Below are 19,854 nucleotides of genomic sequence, written 5' to 3'. Positions count from 1 at the left end.
GGGGAATTAACTCAACCAGTTTGAAAGCAAGCAACTTTGTCCACTGAGCCATCTTGCTGGTTTTAGCCCCATTGTATAACATTCCCTCCACATGTACACAGTGGTGTGCGCATGTCCACACCCCCTCAATAACAATTAATAGGATCAGTTAACAAAAACGTAATTTGATTCCAGGCTCAAGAGAGAACGATGCGTCACGTGGTGGTGGCAGTTAGGACAATAGGAAGCTTTATCTGACTTTTCCTCAGGAATGGCCCTCATCAGGTTTGCACTCTCAGTGCTACCCACTACTGAGAGTCTTGAATTAAGTCTCCCCACCATGGAGCATGGATTATAGAACTGTTGTGTTTGTGGGAAGTGGGTGGATCTTTTGAGGTCTTCCATCTCAACCCTTGCATCAGTTCCATGAAGAAAATGAGTCCCAGAGGAACGAGAGGTCCTCTCTAAGGTCACTACAGACAGCATCAAGTGCGTCCTGGGCCTTCAGCTGCCCAGGGTGCATGTCTAGATCTCCTTTTTCTTGCCAGAAGAATCAGGCTACAAGTTGGTACCCATCCCCATGACCAGAAATGAATAGAACTGGTTCTCGCTCATGATTTCTAGTGAATTCTGCTCAATCAGTTTTACCTTCTCCTTTCTCACTGACTTAATTACCCCGGTAGAATGGGGATGTGTGCAAATGAAGAAGGGTTTTCTCAGGGGCCAAGATTTTCACACCCGCCCCCTCTCTTCCTCTCCTTGCAGGGACTTTCAGACTCAATAACTCTTCTCTCCTCTCATATCATTAAAGACGCCCAGCGAAGGAACAAAGGCCTACACTTCCTAAGTCTGCACACTTTGAAAACCCTTCCTTATCATTAGCCCAAACCTCTGGTTCTATCTTTTAATGCTAGCTTATTTTTATTTAATGCACAAAATTGGTAGAATTGAGAAAAATAAACATGTTAGCTATCCTTAAGATGGTTATGATAATCAACACATATTTGGTATGCAAAGAAAGTGAATCACAAAAAAAAAAATAAAATAAAATATATAAAAAAGAAAAGAAAGTGAATCACAGAGATGTTACAGTTCTCGAGGATATGTATCTTTTAAGGGAGGGAGCCAGGGTTAGGATTTAGAAGGCAAAGACTCAGACCCACCGTGGTAGTGCACCCCAGTAACAAAGCTGGAGAGAAAGAACGGGCAGGAAGGCAACCTAAGCTACACCTTCACAGTTGCCTAGCATGTAACCATAGATTCCATCCTCATTGTTGCATGAACTGGAAGCTGGTGGCACATGTCTGTCATCCCAGCAATTGGGCAGTGAAAACAGGGTGACCAACGTCACCCCTTGACTGGACAGTGAGCTTTAGACCAGCCTGGGTTACATGAAGCCATGTCTCAAAAAAAAAAAAAAAAAAAACCCAAGTGAAACAAGTGATCAGGGCTACAATCTGCCCCTTCCTCCATGTGGCCTATGTATGTAGGCTAGACCTGGGGCTGGGTGGCCAGGGGACAAGACTTGCTGCCACTGTGAGTAATCCCAGGTCCCTAAACTTTCTCTCCTCCAAGCTTCCTTACCTGAGAAATTTTCTCCTTGTCTTACAAAGGGAGGTTCTGAATCCCTTCTTGGCATCTCACGCACCTCAACCCTTAGGTCTCCTTCATAGAGCATGCTCAGGGCATAGGTGATTTTGGAGTCACGTGGTTCTGCACCTGACCCCAAATCCACAATGGCCTGGCACACAGTTGGGACCCCCTGTACTTTTCCTGTGTCATTGTGTCTTACTTGTGCATTTGAGATGATGAGCTGTACTCCCGGCGTCATAAAATGTAAATGTTTTCATCACATATAGACCCTCACTAAATTAGCCTTTACTTCCCCTCTGGGAGACACTCACCATGTCCCAAACTCCCAAGTGACAACCTATTTCCAATGACAAACGTGCTTGCTTAGCCTTCCCTCTGGATGCTCACCATGGGAGCTAAAGTCATCCACCAGGATGATCTCCTTCAGCAGCCGAGGAGGGGTCTGGCTGATGATGCTAGTGACAGCCCTCTGGATGACGGACAGAGCTTCATCCATGAATATGAGGATGACGCTGAGGGATGGGAGCTGGGCAGGGTATGTCTTCTGAAGACACCTGTAAGACATCATTCATTTTTTTGTAACACATTGTTCTTTAATTATTTAAACATTGCGGTCCAGGCTTCCTCCTCAGTGCATATGGTATCCTATTAATAAACTCACTAAACCTCAAACTCAGTGGGCGAAGGAAAATCTCAGGTCTTTGTCTAAGAAACAAAAAGGGTCTTTCTTTAAATCTATTTGTTCAAAATTCTTTTGCTTACCCAGAAGCAACCCATCTCCCTTTCATTCATCTACAGACATGTTGCATAGATGATGCTTAGAGTTTAGTCCTATGTGCCACTATGTGTGTGTCTCTATTGATCAAGCCCTCATTTTAAAAACATGACTATTGAGAAATAGTGTACAGTAATAGAATTCTCTTATTCAAAAGCATGGGATCCCCTAACTTTGTCAGTCACAGAGTGGTGTAGCGAGCTGCATGAAGCCACACCTGATGGCAATGTAGAGAGCTGCGTGGAGTCGCACCTGATGGTGCTGGCTCCCGCCCTCCGCGATCCCGAAAGCGAGTGCTCTCTGTGATAATCAACTCCTATGGCTAAAGCCTGACTTATGCTATTATCATGCAATGACTGTCAGCTGCTTGCATATGCGTGAACCTATGGGCAGTGCCCACCTGGCAATCTGAGGTTGGCGGCCCAGGCCTACTTAAGGGCTGGGAGAGGTTGGCCCGGGGGAGAGAGGAAGAGAGAGAGGAAGAGAGAAGGGAAAAGATTGCTGTGAATAAAGTCCTGGAATAAACTGCAGTGAGAAGAGCTCTGGTGGTCGCGTCATCCTTGCTGGACAAGGGGGGTTGCGACAGTTGGTGGCCCGTACGGGGACAAGTGGTGCTGCGTACGGGGATCCTCCAAACCTCTCTCCGTGGAGCCCAGAATTTGCTGCAGTCAGGGGGTGCACCGGATAATCCTCAGGTAAAGACTGGGGATCCGCAAAAAAAGCGGGTTTTCCGCTCTCGCCAGTAGAAGGTAGAGTGGGGGAAATAGGGCTGCGACTATAGCAGACGGATCAAAGTGAGAACCACAACCAAAGTGGACGGTTTAAAATGAAAATAAAAGAATGGGATTTTAGAATGGGCGCTTCAACATCACACCTGATTTTTCTGGCTCTTAACGAGCTGTTAAGGAGCACATTGGAAAAGTTTTTGACTGAATGTGACACAATTGCTCCTTGGTTTGCCGTCTCTGGCAATCTTAATGTGTCATCCTGGGACAAGCTTGGTAGAGATCTGAATTTTGCTGTGGAACAAGGTACGCTAAGGAAGGGAGTTAGATTCATGTGGTTTGAATTACCGAGACCTCCTGAGTTTGCAGTGGAGTGTGAGCAGCAGCAGCTCCAAGGCCAAGGAGCTCCAGGCGGCTCCAAGGCCAAGCAGCGCTGAGGGTCTGCGAAGCTGCAAACACCCAGGACCTGCCTTGAGGACCCACAAGGCCAGAACGCTAGGTCACTCCCAGCATGTGCCTTGGGGCATAGAAGCGCAGCACAACCAGGGCTGTTCTGCGCTGCCACGCCTCCACCTTCCAGCTGGGTGGGGAGGTAGAGTCTCCGCCTCTCCCCAGTTGCTGCCGTGACCTGCGTCGGAGCGAAGCTGAAAATGGCAGTAAGAATGCAACGTCCCCGCTCAGCAGGAAGTAGCCAGACAGACTGACAACGCCCAAATTCCCTAAAACATGGTGTAAGTGGGGCCCCTTCAATGGTTGCAGAGCAGCAAGCCTGCTTTCCCGAGTTCTGCTCCACTCCATGCACCAGTCTGGACCCAGAACGAATGCAGCTGGGGCAGAAAGGTAGCTGGAGCAGAGCTTTGCTAGGTGGCTGTGGTGGAAGGCACATTGTCTTAGCAGTCGGTACCTAGCCTGGCAGATGCCACAGCAGTGCCAAGAATGCAGCATATGGTCACTTAGCAGAAGCAGGATCAGCTGAGCTGCTAGGGAAGCCAAAGAGGTGCACGAGGGAGAAGGTGTCTTCCATGCACTCAGCTGACAATGAATGTGCCACGGGGGTATGGCAGCTGGGGTATGTTAAGAGAGGCAAGTCCATACCCTAGTCTGTCAGACATTTCTATCCATCCAGGGCTGTGTGTGACCAGCATTCAGTATGAAAGATTAACCCCGCCTTTAATCCCAGCACTCGGGAGGCAGAGGCAGGTGAATCTCTGTGAGTTCGAGACCAGCCTGGTCTACAAGAGCTAGTTCCAGGACAGGCTCCAAAGCCACAGAGAAACCCTGTCTCGAAAAACCAAAAAAAAAAAAAAAAATTAACCCATGCAGCTAATCTGTCTAAAGAATTGTCTAGATATCTTTTAGGTAATTGGTCTGGTGAATTCAAAAACAACTGGAAAAGCTGCGGATGACGATTGCGACTGCAGATTCCACACGCATGGATACCAGCCTGGCAGGACTATCCTCCTGGATCACTCCATGGATCATCTGAAGGAGTGGGCGGGAGTAGGAGCCCTAACAGGCTTAATGGTGCTTGCCTCCCTGGTATGCCTGTGGTGCATCTGTCACGTAAGGGTTTCACAGCATTGCAATGCAGTTATGATCATTCAGGCCTTCACGGTCATTGAAGCAGGACAGTCTCCCCAAGTTTGGCTATCTATCTTAAAAGAGATAGAAGTGAGCACAGGATGCGAGGCTTGTGCACTGCACTTGAGGTAAGCATCAACCTCAAGAAGAGCAAGTCTGATTGCATGTGGGTTGGTGTCCAGCTCCCACCTCTGTAAAAAGACACCGGACAGGTCTAGTGTTCGCTGGGTGGATGACACCTGGACGGACACTAGCACATGTTCCATTTTTAACAGAGATCAGACCTCTACTCTTGCCTGTAGCTTTACAAAACAAAAAGGGGGAACTGTAGCGAGCTGCATGAAGCCACACCTGATGGCAATGTAGAGAGCTGCGTGGAGTCGCACCTGATGGTGCTGGCTCCCGCCCTCCGCGATCCCGAAAGCGAGTGCTCTCTGTGATAATCAACTCCTATGGCTAAAGCCTGACTTATGCTATTATCATGCAATGACTGTCAGCTGCTTGCATATGCGTGAACCTATGGGCAGTGCCCACCTGGCAATCTGAGGTTGGCGGCCCAGGCCTACTTAAGGGCTGGGAGAGGTTGGCCCGGGGGAGAGAGGAAGAGAGAGAGGAAGAGAGAAGGGAAAAGATTGCTGTGAATAAAGTCCTGGAATAAACTGCAGTGAGAAGAGCTCTGGTGGTCGCGTCATCCTTGCTGGACAAGGGGGGTTGCGACAGAGTGGAATGGTGATTAGCATTAATTTTAAGGGGAGGATGTACGTGGAGGTCAGAGGTCAATATCAAATGTCTTCCCCAATTGCTTTCAACCTTATTTCTCTGATACAGGAATTGTCACTGATCATGAATCTTTTCAATCCGGCTAAGCCAGATGGCCATGGAAACCCCACCGCATCCACCTGCTGCCAGCACTGGTGACAGGTGCGCTGGCTCTTGGGACTCAGGTCCCGCGTTCGAGAAGCAAGCAGTTTCAGTGAACACACCATCTCTCCAGCCTCTAGTTTTAGAAGGCTTTCTCATGTATAAAGAAAGCCTAAAGCCTTGCCAGTTATTTGCTATTTCTCCCCAATCCATCTGTCCAATGTCCCCTCAGCCATAGACATACACTGATTGAATTTCCATTTTTATAGATTTACCTGCCCTGGGGCTTTCGTGTGAGTAAAAATAAGTTATGTATTCTACTGAGCATATTATTTCCATCAGCATTGCAGCAGGTACCAATAGCTTTCCTTTGTGGTCAAATAACATCATATCAAAGAGTTCTAGCACTATCTGCTAGATCTTATCCATTTGCCAACAGATGGGTATTGAAGATATTTAGGGTATTTTTACTTTGGGACAATTATGAACAATAATTGGGGGAACATTCTTAAACAATCTTCTTTTTAATTATTTATTTTTATGTGTGTGGATGTGTGCTTACATACATGTATGTGTACTATGTGCATGCAGTGACTGTGGAGGCCAGAAGAGGGCATCAGATCCTCTGGAAGTAGAGTTACAGATGGTTGTGAGCCTCAGTGTAGGTGCTGAGACCAAAATCTCGGTCCTTTGCAAGAGCAGCAAGTACTCTTGACTGCTGACCCAGCTCTCCAGCCCTTGAACAAGCTTCTTTACCAGCATGCTTCCATTTCTCTCATATAAGACAATACACCACGTGACAGTGTTTCCGTCTATGACAGACCACATATACAAACATGGCTCCTATAACGTTACGTTGCCCAATGATGTCTCAGCTGTCTCCGTTTATGGAAACACATGCTATAATGTTTGTACTGTGACAAAAATGACCTAATATTATATTCCCCTGAACTCAGCCTATTGTTAAGGGGCACATGACTTAGGAACGTGGAGGTTGAAGGGGTGAGTATAAAGATTTTAAAAGTACAGTCTGAAGAAAATATGACATATGATTTTTATTCTTAAGTCTGACACCCTAGAAGTTGACCTGAATCAGTGTGGCTTAGTGTTTACACTGTTCAGAAGTTGGGGGGCCTGAGTGACAGCAGGCTTCAGTTGCCCTTTGATGGATCTGTGTGCAGGCTGAGGAATGGTGATCAGCTTCTCTCTCATGCTCATCTGATTGTTCCTGGGGGGGGGGGTCCAGCCCAGTGCTAAGACACAGGCGCATTTAGTCCACCCAGGCAGGGTGATCCTAGGGGGCTCTTCTTGGCTGTGTCTTCACAGTTTCTGTTAGATTTCTGAATGTTTCCACCCTCCCTATAACGAGCTATGAGCTTCCTCTTAAATATTCTCCACCAAGAATGCATGGTTAGCCAGGCATGGTGGTGTACACCTTTAATCAGTACTAAGAAAGCAAAGACAAGAGGATCTCTGTGAGTTCGAGGACAGTCAGAGCTACATAGAGAGACCCTGACCTAAAAACTATTCCAAATAAGGCCCGTTCCTTAAAAAGAGCATGGAAGGTTTTCACCCCAAATTCCATCCTGGACAGAGCTTCTGCATCAGTCCTCGGGGGCCGGGGGTGCAGAGTGCAGCTTCCTGCTCTAAGCCAGGGTGACACACTGGTCTGCAGGCAGACAAAAAGGGCAGGAAGGCGACAGGCAGCAGCCACTGGGCTTCCCGACCTTAGCATTCCAGAATAGAACTTTGTCTGTGTAAGCCAGCTGGGGAAGGAACAACTGGAACCCAGCATTCTTAGTCTGGTGCAGTGGGGTTGAAACTCTACCCTCAGAGTGGGTGTGAGGTGGAGGATGTCAGTAGATAGAGGATGAGGTGGAGCTGAGGAGAGGGGGAGTCGCTGCTTCAGCCACCTCCATAGGTAGAGGACGCACATCTCATGATGGGGACGGGAAAGTGTGATGTGTTTTTAGTTGGCTCACCCTTCCCGCGGATGAAACCACAGCCATATGGGTGAGCCAGCTGTGGTGAGAGCCCCCTCGACCATTCCTACTCAGAGTAGAGACTTGGCATAGAATATCATTCTCCAGAACTGGGGGTGGGGTAGAAGGAGCACACAGTGGCTCAGATGCCATGGACTCCCACTGAGACTTGTTGAGACTTAGAAAATGTTCTTGCCAGGATGATTCCCCATTTGCTGTGTATCCTTGAGACGGTTTCTGAAAATGTTGCCTGGTTGGTTTGTTAGAGGGGAAAGATGTTTCAGCATTCTGTCACTCCGGAAGGAAACCTCAATCCACAGTTAATTAAAAGGAAAACGAAAGTGACTGTCAATTCCTCTTTAAACAGCCACAGTTGTGTAGTCTCCGATTGTATTAAGAACGTTCCCACTGATGTGACAAAGAAAGAGGCAACTTAAGGGAGGAGGGTTCAAGAGGGTACTGTCTGTCATGGCAGGGAAGGCACAACAGCAGGGTGACTGGGACTCCCACAGGTCCCAGATCAGGAAGTAGGGCGGGGAGGGGGGCTACTGGCACTGCTGGCTTTCTCCCCCTTTTTATTCAGTCCTGGAAACGAGCTCAGGGAAGGAAGCGAGGGAGGAAAGGAAAAGAAGGAAGGAAGCTGCAATTCAATAATAAAAAGAATGTGTCCAAATAGATCTTCTAAAAGAAAAAAAAGACATGCAAATGGATAATAAGAACAGAAAAGGTGTTCATCATTAAGTCTCAAGTTTTTAAATAAATAAATACAACACAATTGAGATCCCATCTTACAACCAATAGGTTAACTGATCACATGAACACACACGCACAAACACACACACACAGAGAAAGAGAGAGTGAGTAACAGTAACATGTGCTGGAGAATATGCAGCCAAACCAAGATTCTTGGAGCTAGGGTTGCACTTCAGAGGTGGCATGCTTGCTTACATTCACAAGACCAGGGGTTCAACCACAACACCAGACCTGGCTTCTGCCAGGTAGGGCGATCAGTCCCTGTGATCCCAGCACTTGTGAGGCAGAGAACTTTGTAGACCAGACCTCAAACTCCTTGAATTCCTGATCTCCCCTCAAAAACAAAGAAACAAGCAACAAAAGCAAGCAACAAAAAACAAAGAAATAAGCAACACAAAAATTGGAGAGAAAATAAACTAATTATGCAAACCTTTTAGGAAATAGTCAGGTAGGCTCTCAAAAGGTTAGCTATGGAGTTACATATGACCCAGCAATAAGCATCCATTACTACAAGCATCCATTAAATGAAGACATTGGTTTGTTCTCATACAAACTTGCATGAAACAGTCCTTCTTGGCGATGCCCAGACCCATGCTCTGGGCGTGTCTCACTTCCTCCTGAGCACCTCTCTCCCTACTTTCGTGGTTGTATATTAGCATTTCTGTATAAAACCCCAACTCTACCTCACTAAAAACAAAACAAAACACAACAATATCATTGACAGTAGCCCAGACCTGGAAACAACGGAACAGTCATCAGCTAATGGCTTAGAATAAAATGCCACATATCAATATAAAGAGAAAATATTGGTGTTAACTACTGTTATTCCCCAGAAGGCCCCTGAGCGTGGCTCGCCTGGGGAACTACATTTCCCAGGAGCCCCTAGCGTTCCACGCAAAGGCTGCGCAGGCGCAGAACGTGGCGCTTGACGCACGCACATGGGGGACCCTTTAAAAGGCTGAAACGCTGTCTGTTCTCTCTCTTTTACCCCTTCTCTCCTGCATGCCACAATAAACCTCGCGTGCCGAGTTTTGTTGTGTCTTGCATCCTCCTTTCCCTCCGGTCGCGGCAAAGAAGACGAACACAAAGAAGACAAAGAACAGACGAAGAGAACAGAAGAAGAGAAGAACATTGGTGCCGAAACCCGGGAGACCCGCTCGCCCCGGATCTCCACTCAGGGCCAGAGCTTCGGCTTTGCCCAGAGCTCCATCCTCGCTCCGGGGCACGGTCAGGACCGAGGACTGCTCCACAACGAGACCCACGTAGTCCATCTGCGGCCCCATGACCACCACCAGCTCAATCGTGAGTTTTCCCTTTCAGCTAGCTGAACTGCCCCTCTCACCCGGAGATTGTCCGGCTGGACCTGTGCTTTCTCTGGCGTGTCCCCCCCACCCCCCGCCTTCCACCTTCGGCTGAACCCGTGCTTTCTCTGGCGTGTCCTGGGTACGGTTGCTAACCCCCCCCTCCCCCGGCCTTCCACCCTCAGCTAGACCTGTTTTATCCGCGCCCAGAAGTTTGGTGCTTCTGGTTCTCCTTCCTCCTCTCCTTTCGGCTCTTTTTCTGTCCTCTTTACGTACGGGCTTGCTACGGTGCAAGCGCTTCGGCTGCAACGGGCGGCCTTCAGGCTTAACTGTCCCCTCCTAGCTGGGACCCCCCATTTTCCCGTCGGAGACTAGGATCAGGTCAGTTAGCCTATAGCACGGCCCTCTGGTCACTTGGACGCCTGTGTCCAGAGCCGCTGTGTTCGTGGCACCTTCGGGTGCCTTCTGCGGATATTTTCACGGTTATAGCCATGGGTGCTAAGCCTTCAAAAACAGTTCCCCCATCCTCTCCCCTGGGACAGCTTTTGGAAGCTCTTCAGCCTCACGCCCTAATTCCTTCCATTAAGTTATCTACACTCATCCGTCTCTGCTCAAAAACATGGCCAAAATATTCATTACATGGAAATTTCAAATGGCCTCCTCATGGCTCCTTCAACCCCGATATTCTACGGGAGCTAGCTAACTATTGCCACCGTTCGGCTAAGTGGAAAGAAATGATGTATATAATGGTGTTCTTTTACATGGCCCTTAAAACTGACCCCACCGCTGCCACTCACTGTTCACCTGCCCACATGTTCTTAGCAATGCCATCCCTCCAGGAACCCTCTGCTCCTGCCATGGACCCCGCGGATGTACCTCCACCCCCCCAGTCTCGGAGAGCCACCTCCTCCCGCTCTTCCCGGTCAAGTGACACCTCACCTAAGCCTTCTTCTTCCAAAGTTTCTTCCAAGCATACAAAGCCCTCACCTGAGCTTTCTCACTATGACACCTCACGTAAACCTTCCAGTTGTAGGTCTCCGGAAGTCCCACGTAAATCTTCCAGGTCCAGGCATAGGAGAACCTCACCTCACCTTTCTCCTTCTAGGTCCCTGGAGACCCCACCCAAATCCTATTCCAGATCTAAAAGAGTCTCACTTAATAAGTTCCAGAGGACTCCAGTCCAAGGAAAGTAGAGGTCCTATCTGAGTATTCCTTACTGGATTCACCTGTCACATCTTAAACCGTTTACTCCTCCAGCTCAAGACAATCCCTTATACACAGTAACTCAGACAGGACCTTGTTCTCTTAAGTTCCAGAGGACTCCAGTCCAAGGAAAGTAGAGGTCCTATCTTTCAGTCAACCCTCTTGTGCCAACATATTTTCCTTTCTCCGCTTTTTCTAAATTTCTGAATAACCACTCAGCTGTCGTACAGGAATCATCATCAGACACGGAGCCAAAGGTTCAGGTGGTAAGCAAATTCTTAACAAAGTTCCTTGACACAACAGGTTCGTCACTGACTGCAGCAGTGTCTCCCAGATGTTAAGGTAATGCCCAAAACATCATACATGGTTAAGAATTTATTACTTTTAAGACATTTCCTTTAAGCTCCAAGAAGCCATTCCGACCCACCTGAACGAAGCAGGCCCAAACGGATCATTAATGGAATAAGTACCATTCAATTTTTTATCATTCTTAACCCCAAACCTCCTAAAGCCCCCCACCCCAAATCTCCCCATTAATTTCCCAAAATCTCCTCTTTAATTTCCCAAACCTCCTCTTTTCTTCTCTACTAATGTGACTTTTGTTTTCTAGCACCTTAACGACTACCCAGCTACCCAAAAGCCAGACAGATGCGATTCCTTCAATCAGCTACCTCAGAACATCAGTGGACAGGACATGATCAACAGGACATCACCAGGACAATCGATACTCCCCGGATCCCTCAGACAGATGCAATTTCTTCAATCAGCTACCTCAGAACGTCAGCAGACAGGACATGATCAACAGGACATCACCAGGACAATCAATACTCCCCAGACCCCTCGACGCCCAAAGTCAGCAGGAAGCAGTTATGAGAGACCGGGCTACGCCCCTATTCCCTACCCATTAAGACTCTCAACCCCCCAGATTTTTTAATAAATTAAAAAGGGTGGGAATTTTATTCCCCAGAAGGCCCCTGAGCATGGCTCGCCTGGGGAACTACATTTCCCAGGAGCCCCTAGCGTTCCACGCAAAGGCTGCGCAGGCGCAGAACGTGGCGCTTGACGCACGCACGTGGGGGACCCTTTAAAAGGCTGAAACGCTGTCTGTTCTCTCTCTTTTACCCCTTCTCTCCTGCACGCCACAATAAACCTCGCGTGCAGAGTTTTGGTGTGTCTTGCGTCCTCCTTTCCCTCCGGTCGCGGCGAAGAAGACGAAGAACAGAAGACTAAGACGAACAGAACAGACGAACAGAACAGAAGAAGAGAAGAACAACTACTACATGAATAGTCTTCAGACACACTATAAAAATGAAAAAAGAGGGCTGGAGAGATGGCTCAGAGGTTAAGAACATTGCCTGCTCTTCCAAAGGTCCTGAGTTCAATTCCCAGCAACCACATGGTGGCTCACAACCATCTGTAATGGGATCTGGTGCCCTCTTCTGGCCTTCAAGCATACACACAAGACAGAATATTGTATACATAATAAATAAATAAATATTTAAAAAAAAATGAAAAAAGAGCCGGGCGATGGTGGCGCACGCCTTTAATCCCAGCGCTCGGGAGGCAGAGGCAGGCAGATCTCTGTGAGTTCGAGACCAGCCTGGTCTACAGAGCTAGTTCCAGGACAGGCTCCAAAGCCACAGAGAAACCCTGTCTCGAAAAACCAAAAAAAAAAAAAAAGAAAAAAGAAAAAAGATACACACACAAATATACACACAGACACAAACCCATCTACATGATTCTATCCTAAGAAAAGTCTAGAATAAGTAAATTCATAGAGACAAGGAAGCTTGTAAATTGTGAAATGAACCATGAAGAAAAGTACAGGGTTTCTTTATCAGATGATCAAAATGTTTTAAGACTGTGTGCCTTGTGCACAACTCTGAACATACTAAGAACCATGGCAGGACAGTGGCTCATACCTGTATTACTAGCGTGCCTGTGGTAAGGGGATCTCCAAAAGCCAGAGATCAACCTCAACTATATAATGAGACCTAGTTCCTTGCATTTATTAATTAGAATAGAAACCATTCATTTTTATCTGTCAACAAAGCTGTACCAGGAATAATGGTATATACCTGTAATCCTAGCACACAGATGAGAGGATCAAAGTTCAAAGAAGATCAAAGGTTCAAAGTCCTCCTCAACCACACAGAATCTGAGGCCAGCCTGGGCTACCAAAGACCATATCTCAAAAAGCACTGGGTGGTGTTGGCGCACACCTTTAATCCCAGCACTCGAGAAGCAGAGGCAGATGGATCTCTATGAGTTTGAGGCAAAACCTGGTCTACAAGAGTTGGTTCCAAGTCAGCTGAAACTGTAAAACAAGAAACCCTGCCTCAAGAAACAAAGCAAGCAAGCCAGCAAATAAGCAAACAACAACAACAAAGCAAAAATAAACAAAAAAGCTTGAATGGTTTTTGTACAAGTTTGTTGTTGATGTTTTGTTTTGGTGTGTGTGTGTGTAAAATGAACGTGTATGTGTAAGGGGAGGTCAGAAAGAGCTAGAGCATAGGAGAGGAAAACTGGGGGTGGGGGGGAGGAAGGGAGTTGCTGCACCCAGGAAAAAAAAATCTACATATGAGATTCAGTAAGGAACAGGATCCAAGCAGAGAACTGAGGAAAAGCCAGAGCAGGAAGCCTCACTGCTAAGTGAGGTGGGACTCATTCAAGTCCTTGCTCCGTTCTAGGATCTTCACTGGGATCCCTTCCTATGTGCTGCTCCCTCTCTCTAGGAGCTAGAGCATTTGAATTCATCCATTACCTTCTCTGATATGCCATCACAAAATTCAAAACAAGAACCCAGCTAGGCATGGTAGGAGGACACACTGAAATCGCAACACTCAGAAAGCAGAGGCAAGAGGAGTTCTAGTTTGAGGTCAGCCGGGGTTATGTGGTAAGAACTTATCTCAAAACAACAAAAGGAAACAAAAAATGGAAATGGTGTGGTCATCCCCTTCCGCACAATTCTCTCTCTGCTCCTCTCACCCATCTTCCTACCCCTTCACTTGCATGGTTCCCAAAGTTCATCACCAAACTACACTGAAGTCCTGCCAAGCCACCCCTGGTCCAGTGCACCTGGAGTGGCGGGTGTCAGGGATGCTTCGGTTATAAGGCAGCCGGTTGCTGAGGAACGCGTTGTAGCCGAACTCCAGGAACAAGTACCGGGCCTCTTTCTGCTGAGCCTCCGAGAGTCCCTTCCCCCATTGCTGGAAGATTGAGGGCAGGGAGAACCTCTTGGGCGCCAACCTGACTTTCAGTGCCTTCCAACCTTGGTGGAATTCAGCGGCTCCCCGTCCCACGTGACCTTGTTGCTGCATACTCAGCTTCAGACTTTCTCCTGCCAATAAAGAGGATGGGAGTGGCGTTAAAACAATTCAGCTGACGCTTAGAAAGATGGAAACTGCTGTCCAACCGGCACCATTTTCTCTCTGTGATAGTTGCTCCCTCAACTGTTCCTGCAAGAGCCTTGGGGTCTGGGTGAAGACTTTAAGAGATAGGTTTAGTTTAAGAGTCTTCCAATCAGTTGGGAGGCAGAGGCAGGCAGATCTCAGTGAGTTTCGAGGCCAGCCTGGTCTACAAAGCAAGTTCCAGGACAGCCAGGACTGTCACACAGAGAAACCCTGTCTCGAAAACCAAAATAAATAAATAGTCTTCCAATTGTATGGGGCCTGCCCTTCAAAGGGGACACTGGAGACCTGGCCAGTGTTGTCTTTGCTTCTCTCTTCCATGCAGTGATCTGCCTTCTCCCCCAAGCACCACGTCTACTGCTTCATCTCAAGCTTAAAGCAACCGGGCCAACCAGTATTGCCAATTAGCCAGGAGCTAACTTCCAAAGTGTTACGCACATATAATTTTTTTTTCTTTTTATAAGAAGTAGATCGGCTCAGGAACCTGTTGCACTATAGAAAGCTGATCGGCATAGTCTTCAAATGTAAGATTTTACAAGCTCTCGTCCCAGAGAAGATGATTGGTAAAGAGTCCTTGTCAGAGCTGTGCAGGGCTCAACACCATCAAAATCTACCCACTCCTCACTCCAGGGCTCCTTCAGAACTGACTTTGATCTCAGAAATGACTCAATAAGATAGTGTTTTTCAGAATGAGACCTAAGAGTCATGTAAGAAATGTCAGTTGTGGGTTTTTTGTTTTGTGTTTGTGTGTGTGTTTTAATATAGATATCCCCTAAATCTACCAAATCAGAATATCGGGGTCAGGAGAGGGTAGAGCCAGGAGGCATGAGAATCTTCATTTGTTTCACAGATATCACACTATTTTAAAGTGTCACATCGACCACCCGGCCCTTCACATCTCACATGGTTGATATACTAGCAACTTTGAAGCTAGGGACAAACCAGGCCTACATTTTCAGTTTGACTATAAGACTGTCTGCAAGTGCTCATGGAAAATGCAGGATCCCAGGCCTTCCCTAGACACACTGATCCCTTGGGTCTACCATAGAGTGTAGAAGCTTAGCTCTGGCTTCACACTGGTACACCCCAGGCCTGTACCCCACCCAGGTTTACACAGTCAATGCTCCTTTAAAGGATCAGGCACTTGACTCTGAGATGCGGGAAGCCGAGACACTGGCAGTTCAGAGAAGCGAGGCTTTCATGAGGAATGGGAATCACAGCAACCCCAAAGCATGGTGAAACCTTACCTAGAACTTTAAATAAAAAAGCTAAATTTGAGCGTATGTGAGCCAGGAGTGGTGGTGCATATAATCCCATAACTCAGGAGGTTGAGGCAGGAAGATGGCAAGTTCCAGGACAGACAGGGCTACGCAGAGAATCCCAGGCCACCGTGCGCTATAGAGGAAGATATTGACTCAACAAAAGGGGTGGACTGGGGTGGAGGTTCATATTACTTTCTATGTAAAGTCACAGCCCTTAAGGGCCACCGCCCTGTCTCCTCACCCTGTCATTGTCATTACGTGTTCAGAGTCTCATGTGATATGTCCATATTGAATCCCTGTCTCTCTAACAAATCCACTACACACTCACGATGAGAATTCTGCAAAATGAAGTAAGAATTTTGCCTTAGATGGTTCCTCTCTCCACAGTTCCACTATTGTATGATTTTAGGATCACAACCTGTGCCCCAAGTCAGATCCTCAATGAGCCGATTAAAAGTAGAAAGGAGAAAAGGGAGACTTATTTAATTTAACTAAGTTGGGAAGCAAAGGAAAACGATCTAGGGAAACCTCCCCCAACCCCCACCCTCAATCCATTTTCTATGTCCTGAAGTCAGATAAAGTTTAAGAAGAGGCCCAAAGACATGCACATCTAAGCTGCCAATTGGTCAAGACGTCATTCTCACCCACCACTAACCTGTTCCTGCCTGGGCTCCAGTCTCATCAGGCAACCATGATGTAGCAAGTTGTTAAAACTGCGGGAAATCTTTCCCCAAGTCCCCACTCTGGTTGGCACCCTTTCCCTCTCCCAGTATGAGCTTCCTGGGGAAATTCCCTTCTCTGTGGAGTCTCTTGTTCCAATGGTGTGATTGTCAGACTGAAGACTTGGCCTCTCCCTTGATTTTTCCCCTTTATTCTCAATGTTCCTAAAGCTCTTTCAGCCTGCACACCTTAAGATTTCCCCTCCCCGTGGGGTGGAACTTACTTGAGTGGTGCACATCCTTCTCCAGGTGCAAGGGTCTCTGGACCACTGCAGGCCCCTCCTTGTGGAGGCTGTCCACAATCAAATGGTGTATGGTCCCCATGGTGTAAAACACCAGCAGAATGTTGGCTGCTACCAGAATGATTACAGCACAGAACACCTTGGAGCAGCTCCTCCTCCAGAACCTCATCATGAGCTGGGGGAGCCTTGCTCCCTTCTGGCAAAGCCTGTGGCTAACCAGGCAAACCCAGGAGCAGAGCCCACCAGACGGGCTGTCTCAGGTGGGTGGTAGCCTCACAAGGGACACCCTACCTGCTAAGCCTCATGTTCTCTGACTGGGAAAGATGTCACAAGAGGCCTGGCTTGTCTCTAAATAGAGTGTCAGGCATGGGCAATGGACCAGGGCAGCCACCCAAAAACTGCAAGATCACTTGGATACACTTGGCATCACTGCCTGGGGGAAGCCCTTCTTCCATTGGATTTTGGGGTTCTGCTTATCGAGTGCAAGGATTAGGTAGTGAACCATTCTATCCGGTTAAGGTTCTGTTTGTCACAGTCTCTTCCTGTGGAATCACAAGTAAGGGCTGGTCTGGTGTGTGTGTGGGAGTGTCCCAGAGGAGAAGGAGGATGTGAAAGGAACCCATGAAGCAGCAAGAGCCCACAAGGGAAGCCTGTTCACACATAACTTCAGGGCAGAGAACACAGCAGGTGTGCAGTGAATGTTTGTTCGGCGCACTTCAGGAGAAGTGTCCCTGAAGGTGACTCCTGGAAGCAAGTGTAGTGAGCTGGAGGTGGCCCTGGGGTGAGCCAGGGAATGATCCTGCTTCGGTGTGTATGTCCTCTGTCCAACTCTGGTCTCTAGAGTTCTATTCTAGTTTCTTTAGTTCCTCTGCCTCCACACCCCACACTTCCCATGTTTTAGACAACTCACCCAATTAGCGTTAAATTCAGCTTCTAAACCTGTCCTCCAGCTCAGAAGTATGAAATCCTCAGTCTGGTGCTGGGCCCTGCACGCTCTGCTCTCAATGGATGGGGAAGCCTGGCCACTTCCCATTTGCAAGTTTTAATCAAAACAAATAAAAAACACGCAGTCCCTCTCATTTCTTGGACCAGCTGGGGTGGGCACATTGATAGTTCTTTCTAATCACTTGATTCTTTTGGAGTCTTTTGGAAGTTCAAAGCCCAACCCCAAAGGCAAACCTCCTCCAACAAGGTCACACCTCCGAATCCTTCCCAAACAGTTCCACCAACTGGAAACAAGATACTTAAAATCCTATAGAAACCATTATCATTCAATGGCTACAATCACTGTTGTAAGGAGGCTACTTGTTTGTTTCCCAGCTGCCCAGAATCTCTAAATAACACAAACTCCATGAAAAACCTCTTTGATGCCCATCTTCCTCTTGAAGTAGATTGGTGCTGCCAGGAACAGATGTGTCTCACTGTCATGAATAGTCCTAAATTATTAAAAAAAACATTTTAAATGCCATATTCTAAAGGTCTCTGAAAGATTTGAAGAATACCTATCTAACTGAAATATATGTCTATATACCTAGAAAACCTAACTAACATGACTAGAAGCTTGATTATTATAGACGATGGCTTAACAGAATATAGCCAGGCTGAAAGAGAGAGAGAGAGAGAGAGAGAGAGAGAGAGAGAGAGAGAGAGAGAGAGAGAGAGAGAGAAGGCAGAGTCAGGGAGAAGCTGTGTAGCCACCGGAGGAGACAGACACTGGTACTGATCAACCATGAGCCTCGTAGTAAAATATAAAACAATATAAAAGGGTTAATTTCAGATGTAAGAGCTATCTAGAGAATACACTTAAGCTATTAGCCAAACAGTATTGCAAATAATGTAGTTTCTGTGTGATTATTTCAGGTCTGGAAAGCCGGGAGCAAATGAGTGGTCTCCACCTACATCGCAAGTCCTGAGGTCTCTTCCTTTTTTTCATCATGTTTCTTTGTATTGTGGTTTGGGGTTAGTGCAGACAGCCTACACACACTTTCCTGTCTCATGCAGATAGCTTTCCTGATCATGATTAGTTGTCTGTATAATTGTCATCATGTTGAATTCTGCATATGACATCGATACAAGTACTCTGATGGTAGTTTTAGCCAGGAGAGACAACAGCAGACAGTGCAACCCAAAAAGAAATTCTAAGGTAAGTACAGTGGCTGGCAAGAGAATTTTCAGGTTCAACGCAGCTTAAGGATGCTCTTTCCTGCAAAAGTCAAGGGACTCAGGCATATCAGGGTCGGGAGGAAAGTAGCTGAGATCAGCTCAGTGCCCCTCACCTGGACAGGTGATAGAATCAGGACTGCTAGGCATGTACAAGCAGGAGATCATGGTGGATTCCTGCTGCCATACACAGAGATATTTCCAGGCCATGCAGTATGCTGCAGGGCATATTTAGCTATTGCTCAGATAAAAAGGGTTTATGTGCTGCACACTCATTCTCAGAGTTAAAGTGCTGAACCCGGCTCCTACCTGGCAGCCCCAGAGCTGGCAGTAATGGTACCTCCACCATTTTAAAAGTGGAGAGAGGTGGAGCCAGCATATAGAGTAGCTGCCAACAAAGCTGCCTACCATTTTTAAAGCTCTTTAAGCCAGTAGAGAACTACAGTGGTGCAGATGCAGCTGGTGTGGTTGATACGTCTAACTTGGGAAAGCAGCAGAGTAACCAAACTTTGTGATTAACATTATCAGTCCTGAGTGTCTTAAAAGAAAATGGGCCCAAAGAAAAACATTCACCTAGAAGACAGATAAATATAGAATAAGGCAACAGAAGAGAACAGGAAAAAAAAAACGTGGGATTTTCATACATTTGTTTGTTTTATTGTTATTGTTGAGTACACTGGCTAGGAATTCCATCCAGACACACTGGGAAGCCTTGACCACTACTACCTGAGCTGCTCCAGCACATGCAGCTATATATGGTCACGTGATTCACTTTTACACGCCTTTAACCTCAGTTCTCAGAGTGTTGTTGGAAGGGTGAGAATCTGAAAGATTGCCTTAGTTACCACCTGTCAGTGGATAGCTTAGCTTCCATCTCATTCAGACATCCCAGTGAGACTTTAAATGCTTTAAGGATACACTATCTGTTTGTACCAAAATTGAATGATGCACTTAGGACAAGGCACTGTGGGCATTTAGGCAGGTGAAGGTTAATTTGATGGGTTAGAGAAAAGGTTATTCCTGTACCGTATCAGTAGATAATTATGATTCCCTGTACTGGATCACACTGAATCAGAGGATAATAATGAAAAACCAACACAATACTGTTTAAAATGATCTACAGTCATCTTCTGCTTCCGGCTAAGATGGAACACCCGAGACTGGATTGATCCTCCTGTCAAAAACATCTGCAAAACTATACAAAATCGATAAGTGTTTTCAGGTCACAGGAAGCAGAGGAATATGATCTCTGAGAGGTAGGATCCAAAAGGAGTGTTCTGTCATTGCTCGGAGGGGTCAATTTCACAG

The 19,854-nt window shown here is 47.0% G+C and overlaps 1 protein-coding gene across 1 annotated transcript in view; it reads right to left on the bottom strand.

The window, feature by feature from the left end:
* Galnt8 (polypeptide N-acetylgalactosaminyltransferase 8) overlaps positions 1–16,468 on the bottom strand; it is a 41,150-nt gene extending 24,682 nt beyond the window's left edge. Inside the window, exons 1-3 of the mRNA XM_057761712.1 lie at positions 16,369–16,468; positions 13,832–14,093; positions 1,960–2,126 (exon numbers count right to left, since the gene is read on the bottom strand). Coding sequence (XP_057617695.1) covers positions 1,960–2,126; positions 13,832–14,093; positions 16,369–16,468 — 529 coding nt within the window. The remainder of the gene's footprint in view (positions 1–1,959; positions 2,127–13,831; positions 14,094–16,368) is intronic.
* Positions 16,469–19,854: the final 3,386 nt, after the last annotated feature.

This window comes from Chionomys nivalis, chromosome 1 (genome assembly GCF_950005125.1).
Source record: "Chionomys nivalis chromosome 1, mChiNiv1.1, whole genome shotgun sequence".
Taxonomy (NCBI): Eukaryota; Metazoa; Chordata; class Mammalia; order Rodentia; family Cricetidae; genus Chionomys; species Chionomys nivalis.
This window is presented reverse-complemented; position numbering and strand designations above follow the sequence as displayed.